At 35.2% G+C, this 18715-nt stretch overlaps 2 protein-coding genes across 13 annotated transcripts in view; both read right to left on the bottom strand.

Annotated features, from left to right (window-relative positions):
• The window catches only part of LOC142358508 (large ribosomal subunit protein uL23m-like), a 486669-nt gene that overhangs the window by 163212 nt on the left and 304742 nt on the right, over positions 1 to 18715 (bottom strand). The window lies entirely within an intron of this gene.
• LOC142358345 (uncharacterized) overlaps positions 3624 to 18715 on the bottom strand; it is a 52885-nt gene continuing 37793 nt past the window's right edge. For 10 of the 11 annotated variants that reach the window (XM_075409790.1, XM_075409808.1, XM_075409766.1 and 7 more), the window contains 4 exons: positions 18440 to 18570; positions 9812 to 10096; positions 9324 to 9474; positions 3624 to 4094 (listed from right to left, as the gene is read on the bottom strand). In XM_075409790.1, coding sequence (XP_075265905.1) covers positions 3754 to 4094; positions 9324 to 9474; positions 9812 to 10096; positions 18440 to 18570 — 908 coding nt within the window. In that variant the 3' untranslated portion in view covers positions 3624 to 3753. Of the gene's footprint in view, positions 4095 to 9318; positions 9475 to 9811; positions 10097 to 18439; positions 18571 to 18715 lie in introns of all 11 variants that reach the window. The other variant, XM_075409820.1, reaches the window with a different exon arrangement.

The raw sequence follows: 18715 nt of genomic DNA, 5'->3' as shown, positions 1-18715 counted from the left end.
TCGATAGGCAAATCTCGAAACTGTATTTCGAAATAGAAAACTTTCTTGCGCTAAGCAAATCAAACTAAGAATTTGATAGCTAGTATTTGCGGTTCGAGCATCACCGAAAGTTTGTAACGAAAGCCAATAACTCTCAAGAACAAATTTCAATCGATTTAGCGGATCGAAAGTGGCCAAAACAGTCACACTCTATGTTTTGTATTTTTCTCTGCATACATAAAATCTTTATACAGACTGCAAATACGAAGGACAGAGTTATGGGACTAACTCAGACATTTTAGCGCAGAAGTGATCAGTTAGGAGGACAAACAGAAAGACAGCTAATTTTCTGAGAGTTTAGTTCCGCGGGTCGTTTTTTGCAAAAAATGAAGTAAAAAAGGGGCTGCAGTGGAAGTATGTTTTCGGAAAATGCAAGTCATCACAATTGCTTTTTGCTCGGCTGCATTGGGCTACAGGGCAGATGAAAAATTATTTAACATTTAGTGGGTAATTGAGAAAATACACCCAATATCTCAGAGCAATTTTCTCCCCTTGTCAGACGAAAAACATTTTAGGGTGGGGGTTAATTTATCCTTTACAAATCACTTTTACATCATTTTCCCCCTGGCAGAGCATTGCAACTCAAGAAGATGTAGGACATTTGAGCTGTGTTTTACTGAGCAGGCTCGCTGTGCAGGCTCGCTGTGCAGGCTCGCTGTGCAGGCTCGCTGTGCAATCTCCGCTGTGCAGGCTCGGTTGCGGAAAGAAACTCCCACGGAAAAAAACCACTTTATTTTAGATAGGAAATAAACCCCACGGAAATAAACTACCACGGAAACAAACCCCCACGGAAAAAAACTACCCCTTTACTATTAAAAAGAGCTTTGCATTTATGGCCTTTGGCCATGCCTCGCGGGCCAAGGCCATGCCTCAGCGGCCTGTGGAGCTATCACAACCGAATAAATTATCACGACCGAAATTTAACTTTAAAATGGGGGTTTCTTTCCGTGGGTGTTTATTTCCGTGGGTGTTTATTTTCTATCTAAAGTTAAGTGGATTTTTTTCCGTGGGGGTTTATTTCCTAGACCCGTGCAGGCTCACTCCTAATTTGTCATACCCCTTTGTCGGCCCCACTTTTGCAACATTTTACTCCACCCCCCCCCCTTTGAATTGCTTTTTACTCCCTGTGAACAAGTTACACACTCACTCTTGAACCATTTGATCCCCTTGGCAGCCCAAATTCTACACAGATTTATCTTCTCTGATTAAATTATCCTTTTTAGTTTTACACCCTTTTAGCCCACTTGAAAGCCCAATTCTTACACCGTTTTAACTTCTCTGATTAAGTTTCCCCTCAGTTTTACACCATTTTATCCCACTTGACAGCCCAATTCTTTTATCATATTACCCAGTCTGAACAAATTATAACTTCACCCCTACTGCATTTTAAACCCGTTGGCAGCTCAAACCTTACACGTTTGTAGCCGCTCTGAACAAATCACCCCCTCAGTTTTGCACAATTTACCCCCTTGTCACCCAATTTTTAAATCTTGTTAACCATTCTGAACAAAATTCACGCTCACGCCTACCTCAATTTTTCTCGCTTGGCAGACCATTTTTTAGATCATAAGTGCTCAAACTTCCTCCCTTTGAAACCCGCTGCAGCCCACTTTTACATCGCAATTTGACTAGGGCTGTCCCTCAAAAGTGTTTATATTGCAGCAAATTGCAGCCCACTCGTACATGGAAGTTTTAGCTAGAGGTAACTCTTTCACACTTTTCCATTGCAGCCCATTGCAGACCACACTTGCATCGCAATTTTTTCCGGGGCCAATTCCTCAAAAAATCACCCTTTACAGCACATTGCAGCCCATTTGAACAACGCGGTTCAAGACAGTTTGAATTTTTTTCAAGAGCCCTCACATTTCAGGCTCCTCCTACATAGCAATTGTGGCCAAGGGTGGCAGTTGCTCGTAAGTCTTTCATTGGAGTCCATTGCAGCCCGCTCTCATATCGCAATCTTGACCAACTGGTGGTTATTTAATCAAAAGTCCTCGAATTGCTGCCTACCGCAGCCCGTTTTTACATCGACATTTTGACCAGGGAGTACTTCCTGAAAAGATCTCTCATCCCAGCCTATTCCACTCCACTGCTTTATGGAATTTTTTGCCAGGGTTGGGGGGGGGGGGGGGGGTAATACCTCAAAAATCTTCCCATTGCAGCCCACTTTTAACTTTCATTTTTTGCCGGTGGGGATAATTCCTCAAAAGTCCTCGCATTGTAGCCCATTGCAGCCCTTGCTTACATCGCAATTTTTACCATGGTTTAAAACCTCCCCTAAAATTCTCCCATTGGAGCCCTACTCTTACATGATTTTGCCCTAGACCAAATTACTCCCTCACTCTTAAATCAATTTACCCCCACTATTTGAACAAAATGGGATCACATTAGGGATGACATTCGACCCGGGTTGTGTACATCTGCTATCAGCATTTGGAAAACAATAGCAATCAAAATAAAGGCTTAGATAATTTTCCTTAAATTTTTGCGCCGAAAAATGAATGCTGTTACCAATAAAATTGAATGAGAAGGTTTATGTTTGCCCGGGAAATAATTTTGATGTATTGGTGTTGCAGAAAGAAAAGACAAAGATCCAAATTAAATTTAATCTCCGATTGGAAATATTTATATTTCATTCTAACTCTGATAAGCGATGACAAACGTCAAATTGTAAACAAAAATCAACACATTTAAAAAAGTTTTAGATAAAATGTTACGGTATCACTTATTTCGTGGTTTACTGCGTTAATTGACATGTTTCCTTGAAGTCACAAGCTCATTTTTCAGAAATTGGCCACATGGGAGAGGGTAACTTGTTCATGAGACGTTAAAACTGATGGATGAATTTTCGGTTTTCGTGCGATAGATACTAAGCTTATAATAAAAAGATTACAGTTTTGTTTTTCTGGTAATGAACGCGTGCACAATAAGCAAAAACCTGTAAGGAAAAATCGGTATGGAAACATGATCAAATGGTTTTGTTCTCATCGATAAATTATGTTTCGCAATAAGCAATAATGCAGCTCATTTACAGTAAAGAACAGTTACAATTTATTGTTGCACAATACTAAATCTTGGAAAGCAAAAAAACTGCGCATTCAACTAAGTAACTTACACAATTCTACTTATGTTTGAATCAAGTCTCATTGTAACTCTTTTATTAATTAATAATTAATATGATTAGTTGTACTTCGGTCAATTTTTTAGTTTTAGTTGAATGCAAAAAACAGTGCGCTATATTTTTTGACATCAGTTGTTGTACAAACTTTTTTTCATATTGGGAAGACATTGCGAATTGGACAAGTCCACAAACATTGAATCTTTTTGCAACTGTTTCCTCCCACTTAAGGGTTTTCAATGCCTGATAAGAGGGAGTATTAGCCATTATAATTAATAAGTACCATTATGAATATCTGATTCATATATAGTTATATTCCACCAGGGGATAAGGAAGCAGCTACTTTATTAAAGTTCGGTTCCAGTCTGTATTCCCGGGCCTTTCATTGTCCCCAACGCACCCCACCCCCAAACAAATTATATTTCAATATTTCCATGACATGCTACTGTACAATACATTTACATGTGCGTAGGCTGGGGGGGGGGGCATCCATGAACATTATACACGCGCTAAATTGAGGAATTGCTACAGAATAGATCCGAAAATTGAAGTACGTTTTAAAATAATTGAAGTTGAGTTGTTGGAAATGTTTTTCGCTACACTTCGCTTTGCACAGATCCCCCCGAGGAGATATTAGTAGTCTGTATAGCAATGGTGTTGGTCACCACCCCAGAGTCGTTGGGGTGACTCAACTGGGGTGGCAGTTGTTGTTGTCTGTTGTTAGTGGGTGTGGGTGCAGTGACAGCAGGGGGCAGGTGTGGTTGGGAGGAGTGGTGTTGGGGGTGGTTGTTCAGATACTGGCTTCCATAATGGCTCCCTGGCTGGTGTTGTGGTGCTGTAGGAGGTTGCTGCTGGGAGTAGTGGGTGTCTGAAGGGGCGCCCCCATCGACTGGGGTCGGGATCTCGGATGCTCTAACTGGTACAAGCGTATAGTTTCCTGTAATAAACATATCAATATTAACAGTTACTACTTTTATCAAGATAATTAAAAGCATTCTTTTTTACCTATACTTTAACCAGTTTTCCGAAGGAAGTCGATTGGTCAAAATTACCCCTCTATCTTGAAAGACCTTGTAAGAATCAGGCAATGAACCTCTATCTTTTAAGATCTTAGATATCAATGCTTATTTTGTCCTACCCAGGTCGAGGTGGCTAGACCGAATTGAGCTCTGATCAGACCATCTTCGCACGCATACATGTTCTCGGTGCGCTCGAGTTACATGGCCTGGAAAAGGCTTCGAGCGCACTTTTGTCTGGACAATGGTCTAAAACTTGCCTGATCAGAGGTCACTTCGGTCTGGGACGGTCTGATCATCAGTCATTTTGGTCTGGGCCTCAACCTGGGTAAGCTTTGTAAGATCTCACAAAAAAGCATTTTCTCTAGAAAGAGTCCTACAAAGCAAGCGTGTTGTTTTGCAAGGTCTTTATGCGTATAAGGCTTATTAAAGGCTTATTTAGCGACAATATTCTCTTGGTTATGTTATTGTGTACTTTTTGGAGAAAAAATGATCACTAAAGTTTGTCAATGAAAACGGCAACCAAAAATATTTAAGGCTTGATAACAAGGAGGCTCGGTAATGTGCGTTCGCACATGAAGGTCCGACACAGCTTTTTCACAATTTTGGCTTAATTGTCTACCAAATGAGGAACAGATATAGAAACTTTCAAAAAATCTGACATATTGATCAAAAACAATTCGCCTACGAATAAAAAAGTTGCTTCCAACTCAATTTACTTTGAAAGTGAAAAATGCCATAATAGTGGGTCGACGAGACTTGCCATTTTTAAGACTACGAGACAAGACAAACAAAAAATCAAACAGCAACAACAAAAACCTACATCCAAAATCCAATGTCTATTAAAAAACAACATAAAAACAAAACAGCGTCGATTAAAGTCTCAACTAAACAAATCAGATGCTTAGTTTTAACTTCACCAGAAAATGCATGGGACCACTCCAGGATGAGTCTCAGTTGCAAGTAGACAAAAATGTTAAAAAAAAACGGCGATAAGGAAAAATTACGTTAGCTTTTTAAAAACAATTAATATCAAATCATGAAAACCAGCAGATGTCAATTGAAATTTTACGTAGGTTGATGCTCATTCATACTTCAACATGAAGATTTTGAGACTTTATCCAGAACATGCCCTACGTCTAAAAAAATAAACGTCAAATTCAGATGAGAAACACAAAACTGCCAATAAATTTTGTAAGAAAATGGTGTCGAAGCCATTAAAACCACAATCCATTCCGCAAAAAATAAAAAAGAATCAATTGCACGCTCTGTGAAAACCACTACTGAGATATGTGAACTCTGAAGTAAGAGACTGTGTAACAGGTATTAAAAAAAGATAAAAATTTTTCTTCGAATATGTTTGATTTCGAGGACAAAAAGCATTACCTATCCACTTAACTCATTCAAGGGGTTTTTTCTCGTTCAAAAAACATTGAGTTCTTGAATTATTCAGAAAAGTCAGTCGTCAACAAAAGCAACTATTACTAGAAAAAACTGAAAAATAAATTTTTGTGGAAAACTGGCAGTGAAGCCGTTAGAACAAAAAGCAACGCACTAAAAACCTTAGATATGTTCAATTAAGCCCTTATTCAACAACAATGATTTAACATAAAACTTGTAATCAAAGATACCAGTCAACAAGTACACCAAAAAGAACAGCAAGGCGCAAACTTTAAATAAAAAAATCCAAGGAAAACTTTAGCTTTCAACTGAAATTAGTAAAAGAGTTCTCTTCTTTCATGCATAACAAGCTGTGAAGATCTGCAAAAATCAAGAATCTTTCTCACATGTACAAAAAACGACAAAGATAAAATTGAAAAAAATTTGAAATAATAATTTGCGAAAAACCGCGGCCGGAGCCGTTAAAGCAACAAGCAATGCACTAAAAGCGTTCGATATGTACAATTTTTCCTTCGTGAAAACAAATGATTTGATATGCGAATTAAATTAATGAGACTAGGTAGCAATTAGATTAAAAAAGTACAGAAAAAAAGCACATATAATAAATAGGTATATATATATATATATATATATATATATATATATATATATATATGTGTATATATATATATATATATATATATATATATATATATATATATACATATATATATATATATATATATATATATATATATATGTATATGTATATATATATATATATATATATATATAAAAATTTGATAACGATATCACAAAAATCTCTAATTATCAAATAAAATCAGTAGGTTCTTTTTTTCCGTCATAGAAAGCCGCTAAGGTCTGCTATTATCCACAATTTATATTACGACTTCGAAAAGAACAACAAACAAATAAAAAACTCCATTAAACTCTTCTAAAAGACGGCGTTAAAGCAATTAAAACCATAATATATTAACTGAGAAATTGATGCCAACAATTGTATCTCATCTTGAACGCCAATAGTGTGAATCTCATATGTCAAAAATGTGACAAGACCAGAAACAGAACCTCAAAGAGAGAAATGTCCAAATTTCAATATGTTTTTGTGTGAAGATTCGTAGTATCTAAGCAGAAAAACTGTTTATTAAAAAGTAAAACAACCAAAAACATCAAATTCAGAATGAAAAAAGCAAAACAGTACGAAAGCTCAATAATCCAATATTTATTTGGAAAATATGTATTTTAAAAATCAAAATGACCATCAGATTTCGATCGAAAAACTAGATAGGTTTCCCTGCAAACCCTTAGCAAGCTAATTGGACTGGAATTTAGTACGTTTTGGTTGGAATTGCTCTTTTCTTTAAATAACGTTCAAAAAACGAAAAAGTTAATATTTTAATGAAAAAACTTTGAGTGATTACAATCCGAATATTTTGGACTCTCAAAAACCAACGATTACAGCAAAAACAGCCTTGATATTGCTGTTCGACCTTTAGGAAGATGTAATTGTTTTGAATTTTATGGATTTGGTTCATTTGAAAACAAAAAGTCAATATACAATTATGAATGGGGCATTTTGAATACTTATAGGGTTAAATCAGCAAAAACCGGCAAAAAGTATCCAAGAACAAGCTAGCATATTTTCTCCTGTAACACACACACATCTGAATATTAACTGTTTGTAATCCTTTCAAGAATTGGGTTACACACCAATTGGATCTTTTCCGTATAATCTCTGTGGGGAGGACACAAACAGAACTCATACAAAATGTTGCAAGAAACGTCGATCAAACAAAGCTTGGACATTCACTCTTATCTTGTGCAATCATTCATATCAATGCCTATCTTGTAACCTTTTACATAAAAGCTTTTTTATAAGAGCTCTTGAAAGATCTTAAATGATTTTAAAAAATAAATGAATTAAATTGCAAAATTGCTGCTAGCAAAATTCTTGTTTAAGTTAGCATAACTAATGAGTTCGCTGGAAAACATCCAAATTTTCGATGATTCTTTGTTTTTATTTAGCATAACGACTTACTCTCTGGTTTACAATCAAGTTTTTACCTAACAAAATTGGATAAATGAAATTGTACTAGCTATTTAAGGCAGAATTACACGTCTTGATTATTCTGCACTCTGTTTATCAGAAACCGATCAATAGCTTCAACCTACTCTTGGCACCGCTTTTCTTCTTGTAAATGTTCAAGAGAGTTTTTTAGAGAGAATAATTATTTTCACTTTACAAGATGTTCCAAAATACGTATCTTGTTATATCATGTCAGACGTGTAATCCTGTGAGAGTGAACAACTTGAAAAAATAGTCCTGCGTTTTTACCAAGATTTCTGAAAATCAAATATTTAAGTCTTGTAATATAAAATAAATCAGGGATAAAATGATTTGATAAGAAAAGATGACAAGAAAAGTTTTAGAAAGAATTTAATCGAGTTCCACTCCTAAGTTCAATAAAAAACTGCTTGAATAATTTTGAATATTGCCAAATAATACCATTTTTTTTACAAGATTCAAGCAAAATCTTATCAAGACAAAAGCGAATTGGATAAAAGACAGAATCTAAGATTCTGGCAATCATGTAGGTCTTTCCACTTTTTCTTTTGTTGTCCTAAAGTACAAAGGCGAAAGTTTTTATCTACTTAATAGACTCAAAAAATCTGCTTAATTGTTTGCGGGATATAACGACTTATCATTTAAAGTAATTTTAAATAGATTTTCTAGAAGAGAAATTACGTTTAATTAGGAAATTCTCAAAGTAGATGAGCTCTGGAAAAATGAAATTATAATGAAAAAGGGTCACATTCTATTAACCACCACTATTGACAAATGGCTTGAAAACGATTTTTTATAGCGTTCTTAACGCTTAGGTATGATACGATCCTCTCATTAAGGAACGTGTCTCGGCCGAATCGTTAATCTCGAACGTTAGCTTAATGAAACGTAAAACAGATATACGACACTGGGGAAGGTCAGGAAATTTCAAAAGTTTTACTAGTCGCCTACATGCTGGACACAACAAGTGAACAAATCAACTTAATATATAAAAGAGATAGCAAACGAAGTTGATTAACAAATCTTAGATCCTGAAAAGCGTCCAAAAACTCTTCAGTAAAAACGTTAGTCAGTAAAACTTGTTTTAGAAACGTTTTAACAGAGTTTTCGCTCAATCTGATCAACATAAGAACATAAGAAAATACACTTTAACAGACAAATAGGAGAGTTCAAATCCTCTTCCTACCTATGAGAAAGAGCATCAACAATTTATATAATAAGAACAATACTAATACGGCGATTAATCTTTAAGTATTTGCATGCAAGTACATATTTAACCTGAGGGTTATAATCAGAACAACTTACAATATTCATCCAAAAAAAAAATCCTTCAGTTAGCGCCAGCATTTCACCCCGCGCGAGGATGAATTTTCGTCCATTTGAAACCGAGATCTCAATTTTTCAATAACTTTAACTAACAAAATAATATCGAAGCTCTAGAATGCTTTGAGATCACCAAAAACATCAACAGCGGATGAAAAGAGTTATTTATATTTGTCAATGCAAAATCGATGAGTTGATTATAGGGTGTTTTGGTGTCTAGCCAACCTGAGGATAACACTGACGGTTAGTTAGCACAAGTTAGCACTGTGCTTGCGTTTTAATATGATCGTGTGTGTTAATATATGTTCTACAAACTAGAGATGAGAGGGGAATTTTCAAGTGTGAAGTGTTATTACTTCACCATTTTCCGTCATGTAGACTCCTCCTTGGGGGGCAGCTGATGGAAGAGATGATCCGGGGGTGCTCACCCCAAATTTACCCGCTTGCTGGAATTGGGTTCCGGGAGGGGGTGTTGGACATACCATGTTTGGGGGGACACCTCCTGCTACTATCTAAAACATCAGACAATTTTCAGTAGAAAAAGGATGCCGAATTTCGTGAAATAATACGTTAAGTGTACAAAAACAAAGTTTAAGTTTAGAAACTAAACAGTTTCCTAGGAGTTTTAGCTAAAACAATCCTAAAAAATAAAAAAAGTAAACTTAGATTACTAATACGCGGCAAATCAATCTTTCGGAAACTTAGAAAGAAAACAATTCTACGTCAATTTGACTATTAATTTCAAAATAGGATATTTATACAAGTGAAAATGTTTATTGGGGTTTATTTTAATCAGTTGGTTTCTTTAAAAGATTTTTAAATGTATCCTGAATATCGGATCAACTCCACCTGTGAGACTGGCATAGTGTTCACAAATATGCCAGAAGTTGAAGACGGAAGTCCAGAACTGAGCGGCAGGTACTTAATGGATGTTGCCCGCGACAATTGACCAGGACCACCGTAGCTCAAGGCAGTCGTGGCCGAGATGCTGTCTGGGAAGTCCCGACCCCCTCCGTTCATGAGGGGGGATTTTCCATGTTTGTGTTTGGGAGGGAGATGTTTGAAGATGAGGGACAACCAGAGGATGGTCAGATTCAAGGGTTGTGTGAAGAAAATGAGGGAATCGCACGTCGCCTGAAATATGCAAAATAATTTCTCCAAACGAAAAAATCGCGGTTTCAAAATTCTATTTGATTTAAGGAGGCGCGCATACTTATACCCGAAAATGATAAATTTAGAAAAAGTTTGATTATTTCAGCATTACTATTGATAAAACGTCTAAAACATCATCACTCACATCTACCACTAAGAAATCGACTAAACAATTTCAAAATTGTCTCATATTTTTGGAAATCAGTGGAAATGTAGCCGCGAAGAGTTGAATCGAGAGGTACTGAGTGGAAGGGGTCAAACTTTGGGAAGTTTTTTTCACACCACGTATTTGATGTCTCGCAAAAACTTTGGGTGAAATGCATACTTAGAGACTAGTAAGTTGTAAACCTCTTAATGAGAACTTAATGTCCTCCAGGTTTTACAACATGGTTATCCTATTTTTTAGGACGAAAAGTCAAATGGTCAGACAAAATACGTAGCTGGTAGAATACCAGAAACGACTCAAAGCGTCGTGCATTATAATCGCTATTCTTAACGTACCAAAATCAGAACATCAAAATAGACGCGAGAAAAAACAAAACATTAGCACAAAAAAACACATTCAAAAAGTGTTCTAGAAAATACAGACACATTTTTTATTTCGGATGTGTGGGTAAAGGTTGGGGGTAGGTGGAGGAGGGGCAGGTGGTGGGGGAGTGGGGTAGTAGATAACTGAGGGGAAGTAGGAGGGGAGCAAGCAGGTGGGGTTCTGTAATTTAAATAAGTACCGGTTACTCATAAAGGATCAAAATATCTCAAAATGACCTCTTCACCTTGATTATTACCCGCAGCTCTTCTAAAATATGCATTACAAACTACGCTACTGTTAGAATTCAATGGTCAAAAACAGAGGGCAAACAAACAATCAAGAAGCGAGGCAAATATTCGAAACGGAAGAAGACAAAATTGAGGACAAGAACAAAATTGCTCTAGCTAAATAGTTAAAAAAAGCCCGGAGAGTACCAATACTCCTCTTCCATTCGTAAAAACGATTAGACATTCTTTTTAGTAGCACAAATTGACTTTCAGAATTGTATTATCGCTTTTATTGTCTCTTCTTTTTTGGTTTTTCAAACTAATGGAAAAACAGAAATTTGATTGAATGTCTCTAAGAACTCATGAGGCTATAATGAATCAGCAGGACTTATCTACAGAAAAATGAAGCAAATATTTTTTTTCTGTTTTTATAAATAATGCAAAATGAAGAACGGTTTCCCTGGTGAAAATTCTACAGAAATCAAATAGGATCTTGCAAGGTTTCCGATCACATTTTGAACAAAAACTAAACTATCAATAAACTTTAAACTTTGAAATTAAATACAATTGACAATTTGCAAAGTTTTGCTATTTTTTTTAGCTTTTTGATTAATTATTAGCATATAGCTGCTATTGTTAATGATACTTTAGATATTTCCCCTGTCGCCAGCCTGTTGCCTTGAAGGAGTTATGTATTCGGCTCGCTTGTACTGTTACCATTGCTTTAGAACCGACCAACTTCAATGTGGTGATGGGAAATTGGTTCAATTCGAACGAAAAAAAAATTATCATCCTGAAGCGACAAAATTTCATGTTATTTTTGGTACACAATGCAAGTTTGAGCTTCAATTGTTTAACCGCTTGCTAAATAATACCAAACAATATGGGATCCATAACCGTTCCTTTCCAGTAAATTTTTCCGGAAAAACTTTAGCTTGAAGAATTATCTCGTTAAGTTGTACAATACTCTTTCCACATTATTGCCTTGTTGAAACATTCACAATATCTCTCTCTCTCTCTCTCTCTCTCTCTCACGCCACACCCACACCGACACCTACACACACACACACACACATATATATATATATATATATATATATATATATATATATATATATATATACAAACACACACACACACACACACACACACACACACACACACACACACACACACACACGCACGCACGCACGCACGCACGCACGCACGCACACACACACACACACACACACACACACACACACACACACCTCACTCTGGGAGCATTTTTCTTTCATAACTCAAATTTTAGCAAAAATTAATTACAGAGAGGAACGAAACACTTAACAGAGCAGGCAAGCAATTGAGACTGATCTGTTCTCGTGGTTCGATTTTTCAAGGCTGTAGACGATTAGTTGGATTAGTTGAGGGAGATTGATAAGGCGAGGGCTAAAGTGGGGAGAGTTGAGATGATTGTATGTCATTGGGTGTCATAGAAGTCAACATGTTGTGAAGTCCAGTCAAGGGTTAAAATTAAGTAGTTGAGTGTAAGTGGTGACGATGAGCCACCAACTGAGGAGGAGGGGTATTTGAAGGGTTGGGGGAGTTGATTTGAAGACTAAATTGTCAATAAATGTCAATATATAAGCCCTGATAATGCTTTATAGAGATAAAGCAAGAGCAATGATTCGAGATATTGTATATTAAGGGCGCAAAGCTCTATCGAAATGACTTGGTATTTCATGACAAATTTTAAACTCGTAAAAAATAAAACAAACGATAAATACAAAATTTTTAAGTCACGGCAATCAAGTCAACCATGCCATATGGTACCTACACAATTCTTTTATGAATACTTACGGCCCTAGTTTACAAAAAACACGCATCTTTATTAAAAAGTTGAATTCACAATCGAATGTAGGCTATTTAAATACCTCAAGTTTTTTAGTACAATTCAAATAATTTGAATTGTATTGAGGCGCTGTCTTTTTACGACTCGAAGAGGAGTATTGGAGAAGTCCTTTTTTTAATCAATTTTATTGGAGTGATTTTTGAAGCGGGAAATAAAAACGCGTGAAAAAATTTGAAGTGATTTTGGGGCTGAAAAAAAGTGAAGAGTGGTGCGAAAAGAGAGTGGGTTTTGTTCATACCGCTGTTTTTGAGAGAGCGAGAAATTGATGTGTGAAAAAGTTTTCTCTAAGCGAGCGAAATTTTTTGTTCACGTGCGGCTTTTAAAAGCAGTTTTTTTGCAATTTTTGTTGGTTATGAGGTTTTATTATGATATTGTATTAGTTTCAGGCTTGTTTTGACAGGAATTGAAGGTTTCAAGTAGTTATTTCTGAGTTTAATGCCAATTTGGAGGGTTTTGATCAGTTTTGCTTATTTTTAAACGAATTTAATGATTTTTTGCCTGTTTTTTTGTATTAATGCCTTAAGTGGGATTTGAGTAGAAGTTTATTTCTTAATGAATATTTAGCTACCCATTGACTAAAGTTTTGTTGGTGTAAATCACTCTTTTTTTCGGAAAATTGAAAAAAAAATTCAGAACTTTTAAAAAATTTTTATAATTTTTTTTGCAGTTTTTCTTTTTTCTTATTCCTAGACAAGTTTCTTAGCGTATTATGACTTGCTCATTGTTTTGCGAGCTTTCCATTGCCCTAATGGGAAAAGAATTTACTCGGCTTTATCTTTCCTTGTACTATTAAAAGAACTCTATTTTTCTTTTCTTCTAATTTTTTTTAAATCAATTTTATTGGAGTGATTTTTGAAGCGGGAAATGAAACGCGTGAAAAAATTTGGAGTGATTTTGGGGCTGAATAAAAGTGAAGAGTGGAGCGAAAAGAGGGTGGTTTTGGTTCATACCGCTGTTTCTGAGAGAGCGAGAAATTGATGTGTGACAAATTTTCTCTAAGCGAGCGAAATTTTTTTTTCACGTGCAGCATTTTAAAGCAGTTTTTTTCATTTATTTTGATTAAGAGGTTTGGTTATGATTTTGTTTTAATTTTAGGCTGGTTTCTGTAATGGTTTGACGGTTTCTGGAAATTAATATGAATTTTATGATAATTTGGAGGTTTTTAATTTATTTAGCTGATTTTCGAGCTAATTTTTGCGTTTTTTTGACAATTTTTTTGTTTTACTGGCCCAAATGGGTATTGAAGACACCCTTTCTACTTGAGCAATTGCATCATAACAATTGGTTACAGTTTTGTGGGTAAGAATCATTTTTTTGTTGAGAAATATGACAAAAAATGGCGAAAATTGGAACTATTTTTCTTAGTTTTTTTGCAGTTTTTCGTATTTTTTCTGTTTTTAGCTAATTTTTTTTGCCTATTATGACTTGCCTATTGTTTTGCGAGCATCTGGATAGCCTATTGGTTGAAGAGCTTTTTTTTGATTAATATGTTTTTGAAATATTTAAAAATTTAGTAACTTTTTCCAATTTTTCAGTGAAAGTTAATTTTAGAGTTTTTTTTCATAATTTTAGCCTAAAGTATTTTTTCAAAATTCACATAAGTGGTTTTTGTAAGTACTAGTTGTTTTGATGAAGTTAATTTGGCAGAGATAGTTTTTTCGGGATCTCAATTTATAACAAAATTTGATCAGATTTTTTATCATATTTCAACAGATTTGATTTTATTGTTTTTACTTTTTTCTTTCATGACTTTGTTTCAAGATAATCATAAATTAGTGAAGACGCGTTTTGTTTGATGAGTAGTTGGATGGCGTTTAATTGGATTTTCACTTCGAGTCGTTTCCCGAATTCTTCCGGCTATGTTTTTTTTAAGATCTGTTCACACAGTTTTCATGAGTTTTGAAGTCAAATCGGAGAAGTGATTTTAGTCACGTAGAAACAAGAAGTGGAGAGAAAAAGCGAGTGGTGTTGCGGTGCGAATTTTTTTACTCTGATTTTAAAGAAGAACGAGAAATCGGTCTTTGAACAAAAAATCGCGCTCCCGCTATTGGTTTTTTGTCCACATGCAGAAATTTCACTTCGATTTTACTGGTTTTTTTTCAATTCTTTGGATCAGATTATTTTTCTAAATGGTTTTCCCAATCAATTCATAGTTCATTCTAGTCCAAGTTTTTTTTGTTTGAACAATTTTCTTTTTCTCGCGGGTGGTTTTTTGTTCACATGCGGCATTTTGTCATTGAATTTCAGTTTTTTTTCAATTTTTTTGATCTGATTTTCAGATTTTTTGTAAATTATTTTCTCAATTCACTCATAGTCCGTTCTAGATCTAGTTTTTGTTTAGTCAATGAAAATTATTTGAATTGCACGTCATGACTTGTCCTGCTATGTTTTTTCTGATTCTTAGAAATAATAGTAAGGCACCATTGGTTCGTTTTGAGTGTTGTTATTCAAAATGTGATTAAGAAACAATTTGAACGTGAGCTCAAACCATTTCAGTTCTGAACCTGAGCATTTCAAAACATTTTGATTCTTAGAAATAATAGTAAGACACCTGATTCTTAGAAATAATAGTAAGGCACCATTGGTTCGTTTTGAGTGTTGTTATTCAAAATGTGATTAAGAAACAATTTGAACGTGAGCTCAAACCATTTCAGTTCTGAACCTGAGCATTTCAAAACAAAGTGGTAAAACACAAGAACACAAGTCTTTTGTTGAGGTTCTGTTTTCATTATGAAGTATGTTTTTGTTTTTGCGACTTTTTGACGATAATTTACAACACTAAATGTTCAAGATAATAAAACATTCTTTGCTTCGAAGTAAAATCTGAGAACCATTAATGCACTACACTGTTAAATATATTTTAAAACTTGTGTAGTTATTTAATAGAAGCTCGTTAACCTCGCCTGTTGATAATTACCAACGGACTCGTGTGGCTGAGTGCTTTCCATGCTATCCTGAACAAGCGGGATCCCAAACTATATTTTTCGCATTTGATTAATGGAAACTAAAAACTGGGATATAGTCGTATTATCATAATTCTAAATATCTTAAGAGACATGCTCTGTTCTAATGGCTCAGTTCTGATTAGGTCTCTAATTTAAACAAAAATGTATCGAAAAACGTTCATTATGAAAAATCATTCACCAATTCCTTTTAGTTATTTATAAATATTGACAAAAGAACCTGAAAGACAAAAGAAAACAATCTTCTGAAGTTTTAATTGGAGAAAATGTTTTCAATTCTACAAATTGGTCTCAAACTACAGGCAAGCCAATTTAATTCAGGGGCTATAGCATTGACAAATTTCTTATGAGTGCAAGAAATTCAGGCCAGGGTACGATTCAAAAACAGTACCTACGGAAATCTCGGCAGAAGCATTATTCTTGCAAAATGATTCAAAAGTTGCAAGATTCTTGCAAGAATCTTACAAGATATCAATCAAGGCAACAAAATAAATCGGGGTACAAATGTTTTAGGAAACATCTCAAAAGAGTCGGTTTTTAGCTTGACTTGAGATAACTTTCCGACAACCTGTTAGCTATTTTATATTAAGTGATTCATTTTATCTGGTTTTTGTCGTTTTCTTTGTTTTGGAGAACTGTGTAAGTGCGACTTTTTTACCAAACTATATCAGTACTCCTATAGTTTATTTCAGTAACCCCGCATCCTCCGGTCCCAAGCCCAGAATGAAAAAGGAGGAGGGAAGAACCACAAAAATTATACTGCAAAATCTCAAAAAGTCAGGTTTTAATTTGACTTCAAAAGATTTTCCGACAGTTGGTTAAGCATTTCAGCTCAAACAACAGCAAAAAAGCAGTCAGGTAACCAGGACAAAAAAGTAAATGTAAATACAAAATCTTGCAAGATTCTTGCAATATGGATTCAAAATGCTGCAAGAATATTGCAAGATGGATGCAAATCTTGTAAGAATCTTGCAAGATTGATACAAATCTTGCAAGATTCTTGCAAGAGAAATGGAAGAACTATGCATTCCCTTGCAGAATTTCTTTCAAGGTTCTTGCAAGATTTAAATTTTTCCATTACTAGGGTTGTAATATCCTATGCTATAACCGGGTTTACCATAGCCACAAACTCTACTTTGGATTAAGAGAAATTTAGATCACTGAAAACTAAAGAAGACAAGTGTGAAAAATTCCCTTGTGCAGTCAAAACACGCTCTAGAACAAAAGCTCAGAAATCTTCCAGCACAAGTTCCACATTGAGAAGACACACACGTTTAAAATAATTTCTTCTCCGTTCCAGAGCAATTAAAAACTCTCAAATATGTGATTGCATCAAAGGCAGAATGTATTAGTTCAATGGCAAAAGGTTCACACCAACAAATTTTTGGTTCACTCCTCAAAACAGAATTGATGGATCGCATACTCATTTACTAGTGAGGCATAAGGCACAAAGAGTGTTGTTCAGCCACTTAATGTCCACCTGGCTTCGCTAGTTTACCCTCTTGTTTTTGAGAACAACAAAATAAAAGAAAGGTTCAAGATCGGTCAAGCAAAAATTCGTATAAGTGAAAGACTACAGGGCTAATACAATTGCTATAATCTTCGTATGAGAACAATTAATAGCAGCTTAAATTCAAAATTTAAACATCCGATTACTATATAAATCGTTAGTTAACCAGCAACTATTTCATTCAAAATCATTGGTTGGCAGGGAAGCCGGAAACAATGTGGCCCAAACTCGAAAATAACTGAAAGGAATTTGTGTGTCGAATGAACAAAGCTAAAGTATTCTTACACACTGCAAAAATGTCCCTAGAAATTTTCTTTTTCATGGAAACGGTAAAACCAAAGTGGCTTTCTTGCAAAATCTTGCAAAATTTTGGCAAGAAAAGTTTCCCCTGCAAGATATTATAAAAGCAACTGGATATCTTGTAAGATTTTCAATGCTCTGTGCGGTCGAGTTCTGCCCGCTTTGGCTCTTATTGATGCATATTTTTTATTTTACACAGAAATTTCCCCAGATTTAGCATCAAAAAATGTAACAGATAATTTGAAACAAGCGTATATTGCATATCTGAATTTCAGTTAGACAACAACCTAATGTCACCCAGCTCAGCAGAAACCGCCACGGTTCTACTTGGCGAAGAATATCGTAAGAGTTCAAATGGTCCCTTATTTTTATAGAAAAACGAAATTCAACTTTTACAATTCGGTTCACATTTCATTTCTTTATAATTATTTTCCAACTTTTTTTAAAAGAGCATTTTTTAAAAAAATTTTTATTTCGTTTTTACTTTAAGCAGAGAGTTTGAAAATGCAGCTATATTGTTCTTAAAAACCTGCTGTAGTGAAAAGTGATAGGAAATACCCCTCTCGACTTATACTGATAATGCTTCAATTAGTTCACCAAATTGTATATTTGAGGATGAGAGACAAATCTTGCGAGACGATTTTTCGTCCTGCAACTTCTTTCAAGATAAGCATTTGACTGCGGATACTCGTGATAATATTACACTGGATATAATCATTCGATCTTAACAGCGATAAACTGTGATGGTGTGCTCAGTTTATAAGTCCAACTCTGACGCTTAATTTACAAGACTCACTGCAGGTTTCTTGCAAATAACGCTTAGCTTGCAAGAGTCTTGGAAGATCCACGTTTATCTCGTTTGATTTGCAGCAACAGAAATAGATTAGTGTTTTTATTCAGTATACCTGGAAGTATCCGCAGTAGTGTGGAGTCTTTGATCCCTTCAGGAAGAGACAGAAGGAGAGGAGGGAGATGAAGAAAGAAGGGAACACCACCACAGCTGTCATCCAACTCCATCTGATGAAGTAGCTCCTCACTTAAAAACAACAACACGCATACACTTGCACTTACCTATTTACACTACAGAATCATTTCACCTTAGTTGTGTTGAATTTTGCCCCATAAAGTTATATGATTGGTTTTGAACAATAATTGGTTGCGGGAAACTTCCAAAGATCTTG

Source organism: Convolutriloba macropyga, chromosome 2 (genome assembly GCF_964194025.1).
Source record: "Convolutriloba macropyga chromosome 2, txConMacr16.3, whole genome shotgun sequence".
Classification (NCBI taxonomy): Eukaryota; Metazoa; Xenacoelomorpha; order Acoela; family Convolutidae; genus Convolutriloba; species Convolutriloba macropyga.
This window is presented reverse-complemented; position numbering and strand designations above follow the sequence as displayed.